At 46.8% G+C, this 22,099-nt stretch overlaps 1 protein-coding gene across 6 annotated transcripts in view; it reads left to right on the top strand.

Moving 5' to 3' along the window:
• Positions 1-10,976, top strand: part of ARID1B (AT-rich interaction domain 1B) — a 411,101-nt gene extending 400,125 nt beyond the window's left edge. For all 6 annotated transcript variants that reach the window (XM_060168356.1, XM_060168357.1, XM_060168361.1 and 3 more), the window contains 3 exons: positions 1,181-1,964; positions 3,791-3,921; positions 6,418-10,976. In XM_060168356.1, coding sequence (XP_060024339.1) covers positions 1,181-1,964; positions 3,791-3,921; positions 6,418-8,142 — 2,640 coding nt within the window. In that variant the 3' untranslated portion in view covers positions 8,143-10,976. The remainder of the gene's footprint in view (positions 1-1,180; positions 1,965-3,790; positions 3,922-6,417) is intronic.
• The last annotated feature ends 11,123 nt before the right edge of the window (positions 10,977-22,099 follow it).

The raw sequence follows: 22,099 nt of genomic DNA, 5'->3' as shown, positions 1-22,099 counted from the left end.
GTTCAAGTATGGTTTAGACATATGTGTGTTCATTTTAGCACAGAAATTTGTCGATATGTTTTAAAGAGGATATGTAGGGAAAACAACTTAAAATATTACATACTAATAGTGAAAGTTGATTTGTTTTTAAGAGTAAGATATTAATGACCGCATATTTTCACTTTATAGGATAGGTGTTAGGTTCATGCTGTTTACACAGCGCTGCAGCTCAGAGATGGTGGTGAAGTATGTGAGGTAACCTTGCAGTTATCACGACCAGTGCAGAGGATTGCACAACATGCCATGGCTTTTCAGACACAGGAATTTACTGTTTCTAAACAACTTTTCAGGTCTAAGACCTCTTGTAAAATAGAAGGGATTTGAAACATTTATTTAATTTTATGGGCGCATGTTTCTACAGTGAATTGTATTATCAAACCAACTGATCTTAAACAGTTTTCAAGTAAAGTGAAAGAACGCTAATTAGCATATGAGCATCTCCCTCCCTCCCTCTCATCAGGAGCTTCCCACCCTGATCAAGTGCTGGAAACCCCGGCGTCCCTGGGGAGGAGAGTTAGGAGCAGGGCTGCACCAGCCCTGTCCTCAGAGGCTTTCATGGAGAATGTGACCCACACAAGCTGGAAGTCGGGACGGGGCCATGGAATGTCAGGTGTCAGGGGGCACAGGTCCAGTCTGAAGAGCCAGGTTCTGTGTGGAAGTTTTTCTGTAAAGTTAGGCCCAAGGAATCTGTTTAACCCAGGACCCCTTCGGGCTGGCCCTCAAAGGGCTCAGTCCCTTCCGATGAGGTCTCTCTCTACCTACGGAAGTCACCCTAGTGCATCCCCAAGCCCTTGTTCGGCACTGCCTCTGTGGTGGTCACCAAAACCATACACTCCCCAAATTGCAGCCCTGGAAAATAACCAGGCGAGAAGGCTTCCCCACCACCACCACCACCACCCCCCCCCGCAGAAAATTTGAAGCACATGAAAACGAACCGCGGAAGCTCCTTCAGAGTACGTGACCTGGTTTATGCAATACTGAATATAGTGCGTAAATTGTTAGTCCGTAGATGTTGTGGGAGCTTCCCATATTCATTTGGAAATGCACATTCCACCAGGTAATAACTGTTCTGCATAATTTAAGTGTGTGATTATACCTGGAAAAGCACATCAGTATGATCTGTCTTTGTGTGAATTTTCAGAATTACAAGCGCCATATGGATGGCGTGTATGGGCCTCCAGCCAAACGCCACGAGGGAGACATGTACAACATGCAGTACGGCAACCAGCAGCAAGAGATGTATAACCAGTACGGAAGTTCCTACTCCGGACCCGACAGGAGGCCCATCCAGGGACAGTACCCGTACCCCTACACCAGGGAGAGGATGCAAGGCCCGGGGCAGATACAGGCGCACGGGATCCCACCCCAGATGATGGGCGGCCCAATGCAGTCGTCTTCCAGCGAAGGGCCTCAGCAGAGTATGTGGGCGACACGCAACGATATGCCTTATCCCTACCAGAGCAGGCAAGGCCCCGGCGGCCCTGCACAGACACCTCCTTACCCAGGCATGAACCGCACGGACGACATGATGGTACCTGATCAAAGGATAAACCACGAGAGCCAGTGGCCTTCTCACGTCAGCCAGCGTCAGCCTTACATGTCCTCTTCAGCCTCCATGCAGCCCATCACGCGCCCGCCTCAGTCATCCTACCAGACGCCACCATCGCTGCCAAATCATATCTCCAGGGCGCCCAGCCCCGCCTCCTTCCAGCGCTCCCTGGAGAGCCGCATGTCTCCCAGCAAGTCCCCCTTCCTCCCCTCCATGAAGATGCAGAAGGTCATGCCCACCGTCCCCACGGCCCAGGTCACGGGGCCGGCCCCCCAGCCGCCCCCAGTCAGAAGGGAGATCACCTTTCCTCCTGGCTCTGTGGAAGCGTCACAGCCCGTCTTGAAACAAAGGCGGAAGATTACCTCAAAAGATATTGGTAAGTACTCCCAAGGCTCTGCTCCTGAAATGAATTCCTGTTGTGATCTAGAACTTTAACTGTAGGTTGGATGTAGTTGCTTAATCTCAAAGGGGTGCCATTCTGTGACTACAGACCATCAGGACGTGTTTTTGTGCAGGAGCTACAGTTGGAAGCCGCTCCTATGAGTTAAGCAGTAGTGCCAGAGAAGAGTGAGAGTTAAAATGGCATTTTTACGTGTGAGTGTTATTTGTGTGAGAGGGTAGAGCTCCATGTGAGAGACCAGGGATTCCTCAGTGACTGTGGACTGTGTTTTGGGCTTAAAGATTTGATCTTAACCAAACACTTCATCTCTGCCATGTGTGCCTAATAGAACAGCTGCCAGGCTGATGAAACACTAGGGCGGCCTGAGAAGATTTGACGGCAGGTCACTCTGTAATTTTGGCAACAACATACAGTGAGTTTCCCCAGGAGCTAAACAGAAAACTGACTGTGCTATGTGGATAGATGCATGATGTGCAGTATGGAACTTCATATGACACGATACATAGAATTGTTGTAATCCGTGCAGCACTGCTGATAGCGACCGAGGAACTCTTTCCGTTGAACGCTGATGTCACTTATTCATCCTATTCGGAGCGTTCTGAATACTAAATAGAGATTCGGAGTATCTGGGAGTACCCAGAGTTTTTCTGCATTATTTTTGAAGTACTTTTTAACACAGCAAAGGAAATAATAGGGTTCAGTTGTATAAAAATTTTTTTCCAAAAATCTCAGAATCACGTGGCTTGAAATCAGTTGCAGTGATTAGAAAATTAAAGCTATTAAGGATGTTTTCAATCACTGGACATTAAGGATGTATATGGGGGGTGGGGAGTAAGGAGTTCTACATAGAAAGGGTACTGGAGGCGAGAGAGAGATAGACCCTGACCACCATGTTACGTATGGAAATATATATGTAAAAATATACGCATGTATTTGTGTGTTTATGTGTGTGTATATAGATGTTTAAATAAATATATATATATTTAAATTTTTAAAAAATTTCTTAGTCCATGTTATACCAACCTAGGGAAACGTATGTTCCTTATTTTAAAATGAAAGCTTGCCTTTTCTACTGCAAAAGTATTATGTGCCTATCTTAGAAAATTTGAGAACTAGATGGAATTAAAATAAAGGTGGAAACCCACGACCCCCACACGGAAGCTTGCTGTTGGCGTCTGGGCTGCCTGCTGCTGTGGGGAGTTCCGACTGCCGGAACCACGTGCTGCCGCCGGTTTCCTGAGATGGCTTCCCTTGAAATTTCAGGCACATGATGGGCCTCTCCTCCCAGCCCCATCTTTTGACAGATCTTACAGATCTTTTCCCCTTATCGCTCTGGCTCAAGCCAACCTCCTGAAAAACCTGAACCGTCAAAGTGCTAATACTTAGCAGCACGTTGTGCGGGCAGGAGCTCAGACAGAAGACAGCACGGGAGAATGAAGGCTTTGTATCTGAGAAGGTGCTGCTTGGGAATTAAATTCTGCTTATATTCGGCGTATTCACCAGCCTTCGGAAGACGCCACCTTGAGACGTTTGTGAACGGAGCAAAAGAAGACAAACGGAAAGGCTCGTTCATGCTTACTCACCCCCACCTCTGTTAGCCTGCGAAGCGAAAAGCTCTTCAGCCACAGAAGCTGTCACCTCCGCCTAAGAATCTGAAATGAGCACGTTTAACTGTCCCTCAGAACATTTGTTTGAAATCAGTACTTAACTTAACACTCTGCTGCTTTTTCTTTTGTTATTTTCTATTCTTTCATGCGTAGAGTTAGTATTAATCATATCCTTGTTTTTTCCCCCGTTTTTAGTTACTCCTGAGGCCTGGCGTGTGATGATGTCCCTCAAGTCAGGTCTTCTGGCTGAAAGTACTTGGGCTTTGGACACTATTAATATTCTTCTATATGATGACAGCACTGTCGCTACTTTCAATCTCTCCCAGGTAAGCCAGCAGCAATCCAGCTGAGGACCAAATTAGAATAAGAAAGTGAAGTACTGCCTAATTCTTAAGCTAATGCCTCAGGTAATTAGCACTCACCAGCTAACATTTTTTTATCATTGCAGCTGTTATAAACCAACACCAATCAATGTGTAGTTGTCTGAGAATTTTGTCTGGAATAATAATTTATTTCAGTCTTTAGTATAAATACACACATACCTATATTTCTCATAAGAAAATAGTGACCTTGTGTGCACATGTTGTATGTATATGGAATAGACAATAGTGGTAAAATTAAAATGTTGTTTAGAATGAATATTAGCAGGCCAATGGGAATTAATCCAAATGTAACACAAAGTTATGACTGTAGTCAGTGTTGGATGAGACATTACCATACAGTAGATAGCAGTGAGACATTACCCTGTTTTCCAGGGGGACCTAACATCTTTCTTTTATTAAAAAGAAATGTAAAATTTAAAAAGAATTTTTATATTACAGAAAATGTATAGTATTGGGTTGGCCAGAAAGTTCGTTTGGGTTTTGTCTGTTATGGAAACCCGAACGAACTTTTTGGCCAAACCAATATTACAGAGAAGTCGAGAAAACGGTTTAAGAAACCCCCTTGTACCCATCATTCTGCTGCAATAGTAATGAGGTCATGGCCAAACTTGTTTCTTGGTCCATTCCCTCCCTTCTCTGCCTCCCTCGAGGCTATTTTGAAGCAGTCATTTACAAGCCTACTACTTTAAAAAAAAACCAAAAAAAACCCTCCTTTGTTCTGTTCTAGTCTTCAAGTAGCTTCCAGCAAAATAGCTAGAAGAGAGCAAGGGAGCAGAGGATTAGGAAAAAGGCCCAAGAGTCAGCTGGACTACAGACTTTTTAAGAAATATTTAGAAACAAAAATCAGAAAAGGTTATTTTCCCTTCTGTGTATGAACAACTCTGCTTTTGCCGAAAACAGCCAAAACATCTAATTGCATTGCTTCTCCTGAACTAGGACCAGAATCTTCCACTTCCTCTTCCTTCTCTCATTTAAGTCCTCATTAGAGCCCTGAAAGGCAATTCTTCAGTTGATAGCAAGTATATTAATAAGGTTATAAACATTGCATGAAATCCATTTTAACAGAAAATAAGTATTAAAAGAATATATACTACCTTTGCTAGAGGAATAATTTTTCATCCTTACGCTAGGTGAACTAACTGCTCTTGAGCACACTTTTTCATAACCAGAATTGCGTCAGCAATTTTCCCTCTTCCCTTGCCCTGGGAAGAAACTAAGCTTTAAGTTGGGGGCGGGGTGGGAGGGGGGCGACATCCAAACCTCCACCTGAAAATTTGTGCCTTCATCCCCTAAAGGCAAGTACTGTCTGGTTGGTCCTTGGGTTTCCTCTTGCTTCTTTTTTTTTTTGTGTGGTACGCGGGCCTCTCACTGTTGTGGCCTCCCCGTTGCGGAGCACAGGCTCCGGACCCGCAGGCTCAGCGGCCGTGGCTCACGGGCCCAGCCGCTCCGCAGCATGTGGGATCTTCCCGGACCGGGGCACGAACCCACGTCCCCTGCATCGGCAGGCGGACTCTCAACCACTGCGCCACCAGGGAAGCCCTCCTCTTACTTCTTAATAATTGTTTCAAACCCACTTTCAGGAAACTTACAGCAGGATATGAAATTATGGTTGATTTCCATAACATCTGTCATTAAGAAATCCTTGTTCACTTACTTACCCTTTATCATCCCTAAATGCAGCAGCATGGGATCGAGGGAGGGGATCAGGCCAGTTGCTAACCATGGAGTATGTTGGTTTTCTTGATATAAACATTTGCTTAAAGGAAACAAAGATGGTTCTCATAGTGGCTTTTGTCTTTCAGCTGGAGTTGTGAATAGCTGAAATACAAAAGTGCATTCTGTGAAACATTCTCATTCATTTATCAGGGACTGAATTGATTTGTGTTTATGAGCCACTACATTGCTGAAATTATCTTCTCCCCCAAATATATGGAGAATGTAAATTAGAATAACCTATGGCACCTAAGACAAAAATAACCATAAAATCCTAGAATAATAACCATAAAAATCCAGGCAAGCAAAGTTTCAGATAAATAAGAGGACAGACTCAGTTTGGGTAAATGAGTCTAGAAAATCCACATTCCCACTCTTCTAGTCATGATTGCATTGTGTCTAAATCAGAAACAAAGGTACAGAACAGCAGAGCACTCCCTCACTGACAATATCAGAAATGTGAAAATAACAAGTAAGTTTTCATGTTGATACTGTAAGAAGGTAAACAGCAAATAAGAAAGATGGTAAATGTTGGTTTGATCAATAATGAAAAATTCAGGAAGATAGTTCTAGCTGACATATGGTTTCTCTTTCCTGGCCTAGCCAAAAAGGAATCAAAACATGAAAATAATCATAGCAAATGCATTGCTAGCTCTCAGGATTTTCACCCACTCAGTCGCACCTGAGGTTATGACATGGTACCTCTTCTCTTTCTCGTCTCTCTAGTTGTCCGGATTTCTCGAACTTTTAGTAGAGTACTTTAGGAAATGCCTGATTGACATTTTTGGGATTCTTATGGAATATGAAGTGGGAGACCCCAGCCAAAAAGCACTTGATCACAATGTGGTAAAGAGAGATGACAGCCAGTCCTTGGCCGACGATTCTGGGAAAGAGGAAGAAGATGCCGAATGTATTGATGAGGAGGAAGATGAGGAGGAAGACGAGGAGGAAGACGGTGGGAAGGCGGAGACTGAGGACAGGAGCAGCATGGCCTTGGCCTCCCCCGATGCCACCGCGGATCCAAAGGAGAAGCCCAGGCAAGCCAGTAAGTTCGACAAGCTGCCAATAAAGATAGTCAAAAAGAACAACCTGTTTGTCGTCGACCGGTCTGACAAGCTGGGCCGTGTTCAGGAGTTCAGCAGTGGACTTCTGCACTGGCAGCTCGGTGGCGGGGACACCACCGAGCACATCCAGACTCACTTTGAGAGCAAGACGGAAATTCCTCCTCGCAGGCGTCCACCTCTCCCTTTAAGCGCCACAGGTAGAAAGAAAGAGCAAGAAGGCAAAGGGGACCCTGAAGAGCAGCAAGAGAAGAGCATCATTGCAACCATTGATGACGTCCTGTCTGCTCGGCCAGGGGCTCTTCCTGAAGACGCAAACCCTGGTACCCAAACCGAAAGCAGTAAGTTTCCCTTTGGAATCCATCAAGCCAAAAGTCACCGCAATATCAAGCTGCTGGAGGACGAGCCGCGGAGCCGGGACGAGGCTCCGCTCTGCACCGTCGCGCACTGGCAGGACTCGCTGGCTAAGCGCTGCATCTGCGTGTCCAATATCGTCCGGAGCTTGTCTTTTGTGCCTGGGAACGACGCTGAAATGTCCAAACATCCAGGCTTGGTGCTGATCCTGGGGAAGCTGATTCTTCTTCACCACGAGCATCCCGAGAGAAAACGAGCGCCGCAGACCTACGAGAAGGAGGAAGACGAGGACAAAGGGGTGGCCTGCAGCAAAGATGAGTGGTGGTGGGACTGCCTCGAGGTCTTAAGGGATAACACGTTGGTCACCTTGGCCAACATTTCTGGGCAGCTAGACTTGTCTGCTTACACGGAAAGCATCTGCTTGCCAATATTGGATGGCTTGCTGCACTGGATGGTGTGCCCGTCAGCAGAGGCACAAGACCCCTTTCCCACTGTGGGACCCAACTCTGTCCTGTCGCCTCAGAGACTTGTGCTGGAGACGCTCTGTAAACTCAGCATCCAGGACAACAATGTGGACCTGATCTTGGCTACGCCTCCATTTAGTCGTCAGGAGAAATTCTATGCCACGTTAGTTAGGTACGTTGGGGATCGCAAAAACCCAGTCTGTCGAGAAATGTCCATGGCGCTTTTATCGAACCTTGCCCAAGGGGACGCGCTGGCTGCAAGGGCAATAGCTGTGCAGAAAGGAAGCATCGGGAACTTGATAAGCTTCCTAGAGGATGGGGTCACGATGGCCCAGTATCAGCAGAGCCAGCATAACCTCATGCACATGCAGCCCCCGCCTCTAGAGCCCCCTAGCGTGGACATGATGTGCAGGGCGGCCAAGGCTCTGCTGGCCATGGCCAGAGTGGACGAGAACCGCTCAGAGTTCCTTCTGCACGAGGGTCGATTGCTGGATATCTCGATATCAGCCGTCCTGAACTCTCTGGTTGCGTCTGTCATCTGTGATGTACTGTTTCAGATTGGGCAGTTATGACATCAGTGAGAAGGCAGCATGTGTGAGTGAAGACTAGAGGCTCCCGTATAACTGGCTGTTTTCTGTTCTTGTTTCTCCAGTGTAGGAAGATGGAAAGAAAATCTTTGCTCCTCTGCCCCATCCACTATTTACCAATTGGGAATTAAAGAGATAATTAATTCGAACAGTTATGAAATTAATATTTGCCATCTGTGTGTATAAGTACATCCTTTTGGGTTTTTTTTTATTTTGTTGTTTTTTTTTTTAACCAAAGTTGCTGTCTAGTGCATTCAAAGGTCACTTTTTGTTTTTCACCGGTTTTCTTTCTAATGTGCTTTTCCATGTCTTACTGCATTTTTTGGGAAGCGAATTGACTTTAAAGAAAAAAGTTAGGGTAAAAGATGCTAAGATGGGAAAATTTCACCACACTGAGGCAAAAAGGTGAAAAATTATCAATTTCCTAGCTGTGTTATTCTTCAAATAATGAAAAAATAAAAACTGCATCCCATCGCCCAAAGCTCTGTGCAATAGAAACTTCTAGAGATGTAGGTATAGGGGCTCACGGAGGTGTGTCAGTCAGCAGTCAAAGTATGAAATGATACTGGTTTCTCCACAGGAAAATGGTTACATTAGGCTAGGAGCAAAAACAATGTTTCTTTAAGTTAAGATTGAAAACACATACCTGACAACGATCAACAGAAATTGCTTCCTCACCACTACCGTCATGTCTGCTGTCTGTTGTTTGACCTTCCACATGACAGTTCTTCACAATTCCTTTAATCATTTTTTAAATATTTTTTTTACTGCCTATGGGCTGTGATGTATATAGAAGTTGTACATTAAACATACCCTCATTTTTTCTTTTCTTTTCCTTTTTTTTTTTTTTTAGTACAGAGTTTTTAGTTTCTTTTTCATGATGTGGTAACTACGAAGTGATGGTAGATTTAAATAATTTTTTATTTTTATTTTATATATTTTTTCATTAGGGCCATATCTCCAAAAAAAAAGAAAAAATACAAAAACAAACAAAAAAACAAAAAAAAAGAGGGTAATGTACAAGTTTCTGTATGTATAAAGTCATGCTCTATTTCGGGAGAGCAGCTGATCACAATTTGCTTCATGAATCAAGGTGTGGAAATGGTTGCATATGGATTGATTTAGACAATGGTTACCAGTACAGACAAAAAGAAAAAAATACAACTAAAAGGAAGAAACACAACTTCAAAGATTTTTCAGTGAAGAGAATCCACATTTGTATTTCAAGATAATGTAGTTTAAAAAAAAAGAAAAAAACTTGATGTAAATTCCTCCTTTTCCTCTGGCTTAATGAATATCATTTATTCAGTATAAAATCTTTATATGTTCCACATGTTAAGAATAAATGTACATTAAATCTTGTTAAGCACTGTGATGGGTGTTCTTGAATACTGTTCTAGTTTCCTTAAAGTGGTTTCATAGTAACCAAGTAACAAATAGGGGGAAAACAGCCGTGTACTAACATAGCCCCTCGTTAAGAAACCCTGAGGTCGGGAGAGACCTTTAAGGGTTACCTACTTGAGAGTGGGGAGCAACAGTTTGATTTTCTCAAAGTATTTAGCTAATTAGTCTTTGTTTGAAGCGATCAACTCTAACAACGTTGAGGTATGAGAATTTTCAGTGTGCATGGGAGGTGGCTGCCGGCCCTTGAGGTGAGATCCCAGGAGCTCACTGGCCTGCCAGGTTAACACCCTGCCTTTTTCTATCCCCATCTTAATTTCGATCAGAGTTCAATCTATTCCATGTTTCTCTTGTGTGCCTCAAAGTTATTTTGCATTAGTTTACTCCACCGTGTATAATATTTATATTGTGCAATGTTAAAAAGAATATGTTATATTGTATGTGGTGTACATAGTGCAAAGTGATTATTTCTATTTCAGGGCATATTAATATCCTCATATTCCTTCCTACCCGGTGCACAGCAGCTTTTTAATACTTGTCACTTCTAATTTAAACTTTTTCTTCCTGGGTCGTTGACTGCTATTATGTAACAATCAATTTCTTTGAAACGGCTGCAGAGTTCAGCTGTTAGTGGACACCCTTCTGACTCTACCTCTTCGCACCACCTTACAATCTCAGCAGACTCAGAAATTCCAAGTCCATTCGCCAGACCTGTTACCCGGGCGCACATTACTCACGATAATACACGGAAGAGTTAGACGAGAGCGCTCAGTTATCATCAGAGTGTGAAACAGGACTCCAGTGTTACAAGACAACATTTTTTCTGCAAGCGTTCTCATCATCTGGCAACTCCCACATTACTCAGTCTTCTTATATAATAAGGCAGCCAAATATATGTTGAATTTAAAACCCATTTATAATTCTACTTTAAATACATCTGCTTGCTAAGAACAGATTCTAGTGCTCCAACCTTCAAATATGGAGACTTGTAAGAGGGAATTCAATATTATTCTAATTTCTCTCTTACAGAGTATGAATAAAAGGTATACACAAACTTGGAAGTTTGTCAATCAAAAGAGTAAAATCATTACAAAAGACTGTTGTTGTCATGGTTGTTATCGATACCTAGAGTCTGAGCAAAAAGATTTTACATACGATACACAGCATAATCTCTATAATAATCCAGGAAGATTTTAGCATCCTTTCTACATTTTCACCCCAGAATGAAGACTACAGAAGCCCATGAAGAACTTACAACCTGCCTGAGATCATCTTGCCTACAAACTGAGTTATTGCTTTGTCCTAAAAATGAGTTGTTTTTTTTTTTCCTATGAGGCTTTTCAGAAATTTACAGGATGCCCATACTTTAAATGTGTACCAAAAAAAAAAAAAAAGATTAAAATAAAGGTGCAAAGAAAGTTTAGTATTTTGGAATGGTGCTATAAAGTTGAATCTGTTGGTATTTGAGTGAATTCTTTAATGTCACATAAGATATTACTGGGTGGCATGTGTGCAGAAATAACTATTCAAATGTTTTGTTTGAGATTGGGAATGATATAGAATCAGTTTTTATTGGTGAATGTGGCCTATTCAAAAACTAGTTAGGCAGTTTTTGTAAAGTTATAATGGAGAACGATTCTTTTAAGGGGGTATGAGCAGTTTGGTGATAAAGAATGTAAGCTATTAACTACCTCTTTTACGAAAAGAAAATGGCTTTAGCCCTGAAATCATCCATTTAAAACCTGCTGGAAATATTTCATTTTTTATCAAACACCATGTACAGATTCCCATATCTGTTCACCTGCAAGGAAGCAAAGAAAGTATTATAAATGAGCCAAAGTGACAATTCGAACAGCCCATTTTCTTGCTGAGTTTTGTTTCACTTCTTTATCTGGGGAGCTGAGCGCAGCTGCCGGATATGCCCGCACTCTGCCATCCCATCAGCTCTCTTGGAGAACCTCAGAGTCAAATGAGCTTTTAAAAAATGCCAATACATGGTGATAGTATATAACCTGCTAAGATGTCACGTTATTCATTAATTCAGCAGAAATGCACTGACCACATGCTGCGTGCCAAGCTCTGTTGTTCTAGGTGCTGAAGGGTCATTCATGAGCCAAGACCCTGATTCAGTTATGTTCTGGTCGTTCTTGTCAGACAATTACAGAAATAAACTCATCTTCCAAATACAGCTTTTATGCATTGAGAACACTGAGTACATTTTGTTGACTAAGAAGTGAAGTGAGGATCTAGCTGTGGGAATTGGGGTCTGGTATAAGAAGAGTTCTGGACTAAAATCAGAACTCAGTCAACTCTCAGCTGGGGCCTGACCCACATGCTTGTGAGCTCTAGAAAACGCAGTGGGACAGCCGGTCTCTGAGGCCCCTTCCAGCCCTACAGTGTGACTCTAAAGCGTCCGGTTCCCTTCCTGATTCTCTGCACACGAGGGTGCTTGTACGTTCCCAAGTGGAGGGGAAAAAGCCAGAGTCAATAGCCTGGCACCCAGTGATCCCAGCTTACGTGATCAGCCCTTGGAAGTTCAGGAATTGACTAAAACTATACAAGAAGACCTTATTTAAGGGATTTTTTGTTCTTAAGTTCCACAAACTGCCACACGCGCCCACGCGCATCTCCAGTCACTGTGTTTCATGCTTCTATCGGCTGATTTCCAGTCGTACGTTTGTTTTAATGATGATCCAAGTCATGCAATCCCCTCAAATGCCAAAGTCAAGTTAATTCACTTGGGATTTAAATACATGAAACCCTGAGGGGAAGGTGGGGGAAGAACATCCAGTGTGTCCCAAAGTATGAGACTCATTTTTCTTCCTGAATCTGATTTCAAGGACTTTTTCAGGTTTTACCCCAGCTTTTTCTAAAGTATATTCTAAGAAGCAGAGGAGATCTAAAAAAAAAAAAAACACTCCTCACATGTTCCCCTCTTGGGCATCTATAATCCATAGTATCACATTAAAGACTGAGAAATCCTACAAAAAAGAAATCTGTTTACCCCAAGTACCGAATATTTCCTGACTTAACCAACCTTGGACATTTTTTTTTTTTAATCCATATACACGTGCTGCAGAGCTCTGGGAAATCACTGCATCAGCCGAGGATCATGCTTGACTTCTAAACATCCATGTTCCTTGCTTATCCTCAGTGTATTCTTATTTCTTAAACTGAAGCTGAGATGTCCTCACTGAAGGAGACGTCACGGAATCTTCTCTTGCTTCTCCGTGACCTTCAGCAAGGTACTTAGATTCTTTGAAACTCACTTCCTCACCTGTAATGTGGGTGTAACACCTACCTCAAGATTGGTGAGGATTAAATTAGATAATTGTATAAAGGGCTTGTAACCTAAGCGATTACCATATATGAATCCCAAACATACATAAACACTTTCCGTTTGGTGAGTGCCCGAAAGCGTATTTCACATAATTTAAAAATCTGGTCTAAGAATCTTGCCATTTTCATAGTCGCACAGTTTGTGTGACTTGTTTGTTTGGTTTTGGTTTTCTAGTAAAAGCCATAAAAGCTTAGCCTATTGATTGGCTGTGTTTAGTGCCAAGGGTGATTCTGCATAATTTCTCTACTGAACGTCAGTTTTGGCTGTCAGATATCCAGAGGTGGTAGGAGACCTCACCTTTCATTCTGCAGGCCTGGGGGAAGAAGCACATCTCTGGAATACAGTGCAGTCATGCAGTAAACTTGTCCTGTCCTGTCCTTCTAAAAAAAAAAAAAGAAAAGTGGCTCATAACATATTTCAGGGGTCAAATATCACAGGTGGCCGATCACAGTGTTTGCTATTCCTTTTCGTCTGATGTGCACAGCAGAGAGCTTCCCTAGAGAAAAAGGACTGCAGTCTTCACACTTAGCTGGAGATGGGCCATATATCTGTGGGATATAGAAGTGGAATTAAGGGTGTTCTTCATTTCCGTGTAAGCTTAAGGTCAGGTAAATAAATGAAGCCTGAGCTTTGATCTTCTGCATAAATTTGGTATTTAGCTGGCCCTGGATCTGTATGTTCAACAAACTAGATTTTCCCAAAGACTTATGGAACCTAAACTTGGATTCAGCTCCTTGAAGATATCCTTGTCCAAACAAAAGCGATTCCTTCAGGCAAGAACCAGCAGCATTTGTAACACTGCTTACTGGTAAGTGGTAATTACTTCACATTTGGATGTTTTTTGCACTTGAAAGAATTTCATAGCTATTAGTTGTTCTTTATAGAAGCCTTAGTATAGAACATTATAACATCCGTTCTCGCAGAACAGAATCAGAGGCTGACACACAAAGTAGTTGGAACAAAACCGTTCCAAGAACGTATATTTGCCTCAAGAATGTTTTCAGCTTTATGCCACATCCAGAGGAGACACGGACTTTTAAAACAGAAGCCATGAAGTATGTTAGCCACAGATTGAAGCAGGGGGATGGGGGTGTCTTTTGTAAAGTCTCATGACCAAGACACAATGTCATATGCTCACTTTACATCTGTGCCTCTGTTCAAGGGAACACAGTCTAAATTCAAACCCAGATCAGCAACTTCTGGGCAACGCTCTGTCCTTGTATGACAGGTCCTTTCAACAGCCTCTCTCTGCTGTCATCTTCATAGTCCTCAAGAGCTTCATCTGTATGTTTTGTGTTGAGATACAAACATAATTATCACCCACTCCCTGGTGTAAGCTACCCATGTTACAGGTCTCAGTCCTCCAAGCCTGCCTTGGGCCTCCCTTCTCACCTCCAAGGTGTGAACTCCTGTTAGAAATTCAGGATTACGTCCCTACTGGACACAAGATACTCTGCCAAGGACAGATTCCCAAGACATGTCAGGTTTTCAAATACATCATGACACTTGGAATGTAAATTTCCTCAAAAGTACTGTTGGGTCCATGGGCTTTTCATAGATGATAGTTTATGAGAAATTAGAATGACCCCAACCCCAGGTGGCTTTAAATCGAAGTCCACAGGCATCCAGGGAACGGGCCTGTCCAGTAGGAACTGGCACAACATTCAGCTTTGTGGTTTCTTAGGTTGGCCGGGGGGCTGTTGGAGTTTTCCACCCATCAGTGACCTTTTTGGTGCCCCTGCCAGACAACATTGAGGGTTTTAATTTCATAATATTTTTTTCTTTCCTGTCTGACTTTTCAGTCACCCGTTGTGACTCAAAAGAGGACACCTGAGGAATGAAAAGTGACAAGGGACATATGGGGAGGACACCAGTTGCTTATGTTTGGATCATAGCTTTAAAAATGCTGGTCTAATACAAGCAGTTATTTGTTCCCAAGGGGAGGAAAAATGACATCTTCTGCACATTTAAGACGAATACACTTTTAGCATGATAAAAAATTTACCCATAAGTGCAATGCTTGTTTTGTTGGTTCAGTGTGTTTTTCACCAAATGGTGTGAACATATGGCCAGTACTTCTCTTGGCCATAAGATCTGAAGGGAGAAGACTCCTGATGGCGAGGAGCCATGGTGATTTATCGAGATGAGTTTCAATTCCAAAGGGGAGCTTGGAGTGAAGGCCTCTCTCAGCCAACTCTTGATGTGCAATCCCCTCTGCCCACATTTAACATTTGATGTCTGCTTTGGTGGGTAACAGATCGGAATGCATCTGGAAAAAGAAGGGTTTTGTTAATTAGTGGAATTGCATCTTGGTGGGCCTTGTTTTTGGAAATTAAATTCGATATTAGTTTGGGGGCTCAGAGTACTGAGCAATCAAATCTTGATACAGACTGGCATCTGCCACGCACCCAGAATCTGTCTTTAAGGGCCGATGTTAAATAGTGAGATTCCTAAGTGCCTGGAGATCATTTTCGAGTTCTCGCGCTTGTCCCTGGAATTGAACTTTCGTTTTTGGAGAACACTCTCAAAGCCTCCTGCCTGGCTTCCTTTATGGAGGTGGAGGTGAGAAGTCTGTTTACTCTGTTCTCAAAAGCATATAGGAAACCGAGCTTTGGTGCAGCCCTGCCAGGGGATTTCACAGGGCTCCCATCATCCTCGGGAGAGGCCTGCCTTCCCAGCTCGGCTGCTGACGAGCTCCCCACGCCCTCCAGCCCTCCTCACCTCCAGGACGGAGGGCTTCTGACCCTCCCACCCTGCAAGGGCACGGGGGTGGACACAACCCAGCCCAGTACTTGCCAGGGGGGAGACAGAGCTAGCCATGTGCTGCCTCAGGCCCGGCGGGTCTTCCCAAAGAGCAGGGTTCCTTGTGTTCTGCCGCAGCCCGGTCTGAATTTGCCTACCTCCATGCCTCTGCCATTCCCTTCAGCATAACGTAGTGGGCAAAGCCTGAGCCTGCCATCTAGCACATATTAGGCATTTAATAATCATAGCGCTTTCTCATTGCATCACGGGCCTAAAGGGGGCCACAAGTTAGCAAGTAAGAACCATTCAGTGTGATGTGTGTTGCAGAGTCATGGGCAGAGGATACAGCGGAAGAACCCAGCCAGGCTTGGAGCCAGCAACCTGAGGCGGCTTCCTGTAGGAAACTGCCTGAGTTGGAGCAGGGCTAAGAAAAGGTGTTCTTTTCCAGGCAGAGGGCTCATCATATAGGAAAGAGTCATGAAAGATCCCTGGGCATTCTGGGACCTAAAAGAAATCCAATATTGTTCAACTGCAGGTTCTGAAGAGACCTGAGGGGGAGGAGGAGTGGGAGTGCCGAGGATGAGACTGGAGAGGCAAGCGAGTACAGGACCACGAGAGCCCTGCATCCCCCTGAGAAAGCTGGCCTTAATGGGCTGCGGAAAGACTTAAAACTCGGGAACAGTGTAATGAGAGCCTCAGCTTAGAATCTGAGACCGGTGGGTGAAAACCATGAGGGGTTTTGCAGTATTCCAGCAAGGAGTGCTGAGGGCTGGGTGAGAGCAGCTCCAGGAAACTAATGCAGGGGCTTCTTGAGTTTGTGGTGCTTATGGAACATGCTAGGGTGGCTAGTTAGTGGGCAGTAGCACATGAGGTCTGGAAGCCAGCGCCTGAGTAGAGGCTGGAGTGAAGGTGTGTGGGTGTCATCTGCATAGAAGGGGAGAGTGTGCTGACTGGGAAGACGTGAGGGCCGGGCTCAGGATTCAGAACGAGAGCGTTGAAGGGAGAAACTGGGGAGGAAGAGCAGAAGCCCGGGAGAAGCAGAATCCCGAGGTGGAGGACATCAGGAGGGCGGTGTGAGAGCCAAGGGCAGAGTCCCGGCTGCAGACCACCCGCCAACAGGAGATGCTCTGTGTCCACGCGCTCCGGCGAGGGGAAGGTCACGGGCATGGGGAGGGTGTTTCGCCGTCCGGCAGGGGGATGTGCTGCACCCCTTCAGACCTCCCCCAGCCTCCCAAGGCTGGGCCCGGGCCCCCGTTTAAGATGCTCCTCAGAAGACTGGTGAGGGCACAGCTCGTCACTGTCGACCAGGGAAGTCCTGCCTGACCAGCAGTCGGGCCTCGTGGCGGGCAGGCAGAAATAATTCTACTCCGCTCTGCGCAAATGCTCAGATCAAGGAAACCAACTGGCCAATCAGCAGTGTTCTCGCCGTGGGAGGTGGCCTCTGACGTCTGCGTCCCGTGTAGTGGAGCCCACGTGGGGGCCACACGCGCCCGGGAGCGTCGCCCGCTCCGCACGGTCTCCGGCCCAGCGGCGGTGGAAACCGGACCCCGCAGGCTCTGGCACATCGGTCTTGAGTCAGGGGATAGATCTAGAAGCTGGGCCACTTAAGCCGGATCCACAGTGGCCTGCGTCCTGGGGTCCAGGAGTGCCCTCAGGCTGCCGCGACGACGGCCGGGGTCCGAGGCAAGCGAGGAGGCGCCACACGGCGCTCCCCCATCACGGCCCGCCTTCTCCTGCCGGCCCTGGTCCTCGCCAAGTCCCCAGCCCCGGCCACCAGCGCCTCAGGACCAGCCTTTCGAAGTCACCGGAACATTCCGAGGTGAGCGCCTAGGCTTACAGCCCCTGCTTCCTCCGCGTGCGGCGCAGCCACCTGGGGAGGGCGCCCCAGAACGGCCTGCGGACGCTGCTCAGCGGGCCCGGCCCGGTGCGCTGCCTGGCGTCCCCCGCCAGGGCCCCGGGAGAGCCCCGCGCCGTCGGCTCGGCCCAGCGAGCGTTCACTTCCGCGCCGTAAGCCCCGCGACGGCAGGAGATGGGGCCGCCCTTCGCGTCTCTCCCCGCGGGTCTCCTCCCAGCCCGCGAGGGCCTCCACTTACCCGGGCTGCTCGCCTCCTGCTCCTCCTGGCCTCGGGACCTGCAGCCCCCGCCACTGCCTTACCGCGTGGGCGCCATCCTGCCCTCCTTCCCGGGCTGCTAGCTCCGCTGTGAATCTCAGCTTCTCGTCCCTTCTTCCCTCTGGGTTGTTTTGTTATTTTCCTACCTTTGCGTTGGAATATTTACCTTTATTTCTGTTTGATTTTGTAGGACACATTCAAGTTATCCATTTTCTCGCGGGAATATTCCTTCAGCCCTGACGGCTGCGTGGTGAGGATTGTTTCTTTTCCTCCCTCTGCCGCGGATGCTCTGGGGCGAGGGGAGCTCTCTTTTCGGTTGAAAGTGGTTTCATTTTTACCCCCCTGTTCTTCTCTTTGCTAGTGATCTTTCGTTTTCTTGCATTACTGTCGGGGACTATGGCTTATGTAAATTTCTATATCGGAGCATTTTTCTTCTATTATTTCTTCTTCTCTACTCCGTTATTTCCTTCTGGAAAACCTGTTGTGCGATCTCCCCAACAGATACTCTGTGATCTTCCTTTTTATCTTCCTTGTTATTCGTCGTTTTCACCTCTTTATATTTTCTTCTAAGGGCTCAGAGAATTTCTCGAGGTATTAGTTTGGCTTTCTGTAACATCCAGTACACTGTTCACTGCTTCTGTGGAGCTAAGAAACAATGAGTAATGTTTTACTTCTAGAAACAGTATTTTAAACATTTCAGATGGTTCTCTTTTCATAGATGAAATTTCCTCCCTAGTGTCTTTTTTTTTTTTTTGCGATACGCGGGCCTCTCACTGTTGTGGCCTCTCCCGTTGCGGAGCACAGGCTCCGGACGTGCAGGCTCAGCGGCCATGGGTCACGGGCCCAGCCGCTCCACGGCAGGTGGGACCTTCCCGGACCGGGGCACGATCCCACGTACCGTGCCTGCATCGGCAGGCGGACTCTCAACCACTGCGCCACCAGGGAAAACCCCTCCCTAGTGTCTTTGAGAATATAAAGTTTTCTTCTTTCTGGGAGAAGATCAATTTCACAGGAAAATGCTTGTTCACATAAGCCCCCTTATTGTAGGTTTCTGAATCTTTTTATAAGTTCAACTATTTTTCTCCATAATTTATTGGATTTGAGGTGGATTTTGTTAGGAACTGTATTAAAAGATTTCAGTCTCACACGAAGGAGTAAAGAGGAAACTTTATGTTTTCTGTAATTGAATTTTGTTTCACTGGAGGCTCCGTGAGCCACAAAGGAGAGGGTTGAAGCCATGTTGGAAAGAACACAGCCATAAAAGTCTGCTGTGCTCCGAAGTGCGGCACTCAGGGTGCTTCTGGAGGCCGTTCGCGGACATTGGCCTTTTGCCAGTAAATTCAGGGTTTGTCCTGCCACCCTACACTAGGGTGAGGGGTAGGGGGTACAGCCATAGAGGTGGCTGGGCAGTGTGGTAATGTGTGTCTGGGTGCCTGGGTGTGTCTGCACGTGTGTCTGTGTGTATTGGCCGGGGTGCTGCAACCTTTCTCTAACTGCTGCCGCCACCTCCACGAGAGGCCCTTATAGAAATATCCCCGTTTTGCTAATCATAGTGTCCCTTGCAGATTGGCCCTGGGGATGGATGCCAACTCGGGGCTCTCCACCAACGTTTCCTAGAGCCTTTCCATTGGCCCCCATGCCCAGCCCTGGCCAGTTCCTGGGAAACTAGTGGTTCCACTCCAACAGCCTCAGGTAGAAAATTATGTCCCGGCTCTTATTTTTCCCTTTTGGAATTTGTGGGAGCTAACTTCTGTGACCTGACATGGCCAGGTTTTTATTAAGAAAAGTTTTATCCCATATCTTTTTAAATGACTTTCTGTTTCTCAGTAATTACAGATTTACAGGAAGTTGCACAAACAGTACAGAGAGGTCCCCTGTACCCTTCACCAGTTTCCCCAGTGGTTACATCTTAGATAACCATATTCAGTATCAAAACCAGGAACTTGACGTTGGTACAATGTGTGTGTATATGCCATACTTTTAAATATTCAAAGGTAATGAAAATATCCGTTTCACCCCCAGGTGCCTCCCCCTTAGTCAGTCCGCAGCGCCCTGAGTCACTGCGGGCACTGGGCCTCTGAACCCTCCCCGGGCTCGAGGTTGCCTCCTGTGTCACTAGGTGGTGAGCCTGAAAGCCGGCCCGGCTTTCTGTCCTCACGGCTCTTTACCTTCGCTTCACCACATATGCTCACACTCCAGGGCCAGGCTTGGTGTTTGGAGCCCCCAGCCAGCGCAGGGCACCAGCCCTCACTCCTCCCTCACAGTGGCCCCCCAATGGTCCTCCCTCACAAATGACCTCGGTCCATTAGAGGTGTTTAGTAATAGGAAACCTAAGCGGTCCTGGCTTTCCTCCAGCTCGCCCAGGCCTCTCCTGAGCCCCCGGGGCCCCGCTTTCTCATCCTCCCCTCAGCGAACGCCGGATCCTGAGTGTGCCCACGGCCGCCCAGCACCACACTGGCACCTGCCTCCAGACCTGAGTCCCAGGGGCGGGAGCTGAGAGTCATTCCACACAAGGCCTGGTCCCTGGGGATCAAAGGTAAGCTCTCAGAGGAAACAGGAAGGTCCTCCAAGGAAATCCTGCAAAAGGAGTATAGTTAAGAGAGTGGGATGACCCCAGTTCATAGCTGTATGTTTTCTCATGAGCTTATTGTTCGTTTATTGAGTTTACTGTTACAGAGGAAAAAAAGCAACATTTCCTCTTTCTTAAAAGGTGTCCTGTGGCCATTGGTAAGCTGGGGTTTCCCTGGCTTTCCCCAGAACAAAGAGCCCTCCTTCCAGTGCCTGGAAGTGAGGAGGATCTGTCTTCTCAAGAAGGACCAATCTCTGGGCCCAGCCCGAGGATGTGGTGGCCACTATGGCCAGGCCCTGCTCAGAGACGGGAGGGCACAAATGCAGACGTGTCACCAGGAGAGGACATGGTGGAGGGCGTTGATGATGCAACGAGGTTTCTTTTGAGAGGGATGGTCTGAGTGACCACAGGTAATGAACAGCTCCAAGCCTTCCCAAGGAGACCCCTCTGAATAGCACTCACTGCTACGTGGAGGGAGGTGATGGGTGCAACTCTGTGCAGTAAACAGAGTCTCATCAGCATTCCATGACTCGTGAGTCTGCAGTAACCCAAAGGAACCAGAAATGTTAATAATACCAGTAGCAGGAAAACCTCAGTAATGAACCTGGAACTGGAAAGTCTGCCCCAGCACTGGAGAGGGTAGAGATGGGACACCTAACCCTTGGGTACTCTTGCCACCGTTCCGTGCTTCCCCCACCAGGCCATCGATGCTTCCAGCAGCCCTGGGAGGGAGCTGTGGGCCCAGCCAGGGCCCTTGGTGGCCAGTAGCAGAAACCGACATGGGCTAATTCAAGCAGAGATGTGATTTATTAGAAGGATATCAAGTGGCTCACAGAATCAACAGAAAGAAAACCAGGCTCAGCAAAAGGGCAGAGACCACAGGAGGGTGGCAGCTGACAACACACCAGCCATGCCCCTGGACCAGTGCCCACTCAGACCTTCCTGCCAGAATCGTGCCAAGGCAGTGGAGGGACACTGGCAAGGGGACGGGCTGCGTTGTGGCAGAGTGGACTGTGAAAGCTGGTGCCCCTCCGTGTGGCTCTCTGCCCACGGGGCTCTCGCGGTTCGGCGGATGGGGAGGGACACACTGTGCTCCAGGTGAAGTGCGGCCAGAAGGAATTCTTTCTCTGCCGACGCGTCAGGCAGCTCCTCAGGTTAACAAGGCTTCTGTGGGCGCGGGTGCTTCACTGGGACGGCGGCGTGGGTGGTAATGGGGGCTCTCGGGCGCTCCTGGATGGGGCTCAGGACTCGAAGTGGGTGCAGGGTGCGTGGATGACAGAACAAATGGGGCCCCCTAATAAGGGGGAGAAAGCAAGTTATTTGGGGAAGACTCAGAGAATCCTAGAGTAGCATTCTGACAGCGGGTGAAGACGTGGTCCAGAGGACTCGTGGGGACGGACAGGTGTCGAGTGTCGTGCGGATGAGGGTGTTCTTGACAAGGTGAAGCACGCAGGCAGTCGTTAGAGCGCGGCGACGGGCCGTCACTTGCGTTCCCTGGCAGCTTTGACGGCTTCTAATCATCCTGCCCCTGCTGTTACCCTTGGGAGCAAGCTGGTCCTCCAGCCGAGCCTTCCCAGCCCGCAAACTAAGTGAGGAAATGAGAGCCAGGATGTTCAACGTGCCTCTAAGACTCATCGGAGCAATTAGAAGTTTCCAGAATTGCCTGGAGAAGAGAAGGCCAGCCAGGTGAGGACGGGGACGGAGGTGCCGAGGGTGCAGTCTGTGGTGGCTGTGAGGGACGAGGAAGCAAGGGCAGCAATCCCAGCCGCAAGGGTGGGG

This window comes from Lagenorhynchus albirostris, chromosome 12 (assembly GCF_949774975.1).
Source record: "Lagenorhynchus albirostris chromosome 12, mLagAlb1.1, whole genome shotgun sequence".
Classification (NCBI taxonomy): domain Eukaryota; kingdom Metazoa; phylum Chordata; class Mammalia; order Artiodactyla; family Delphinidae; genus Lagenorhynchus; species Lagenorhynchus albirostris.
Note: the sequence above shows the minus strand (reverse complement) of the source record. Positions and strands in the feature narration are given on the sequence as shown.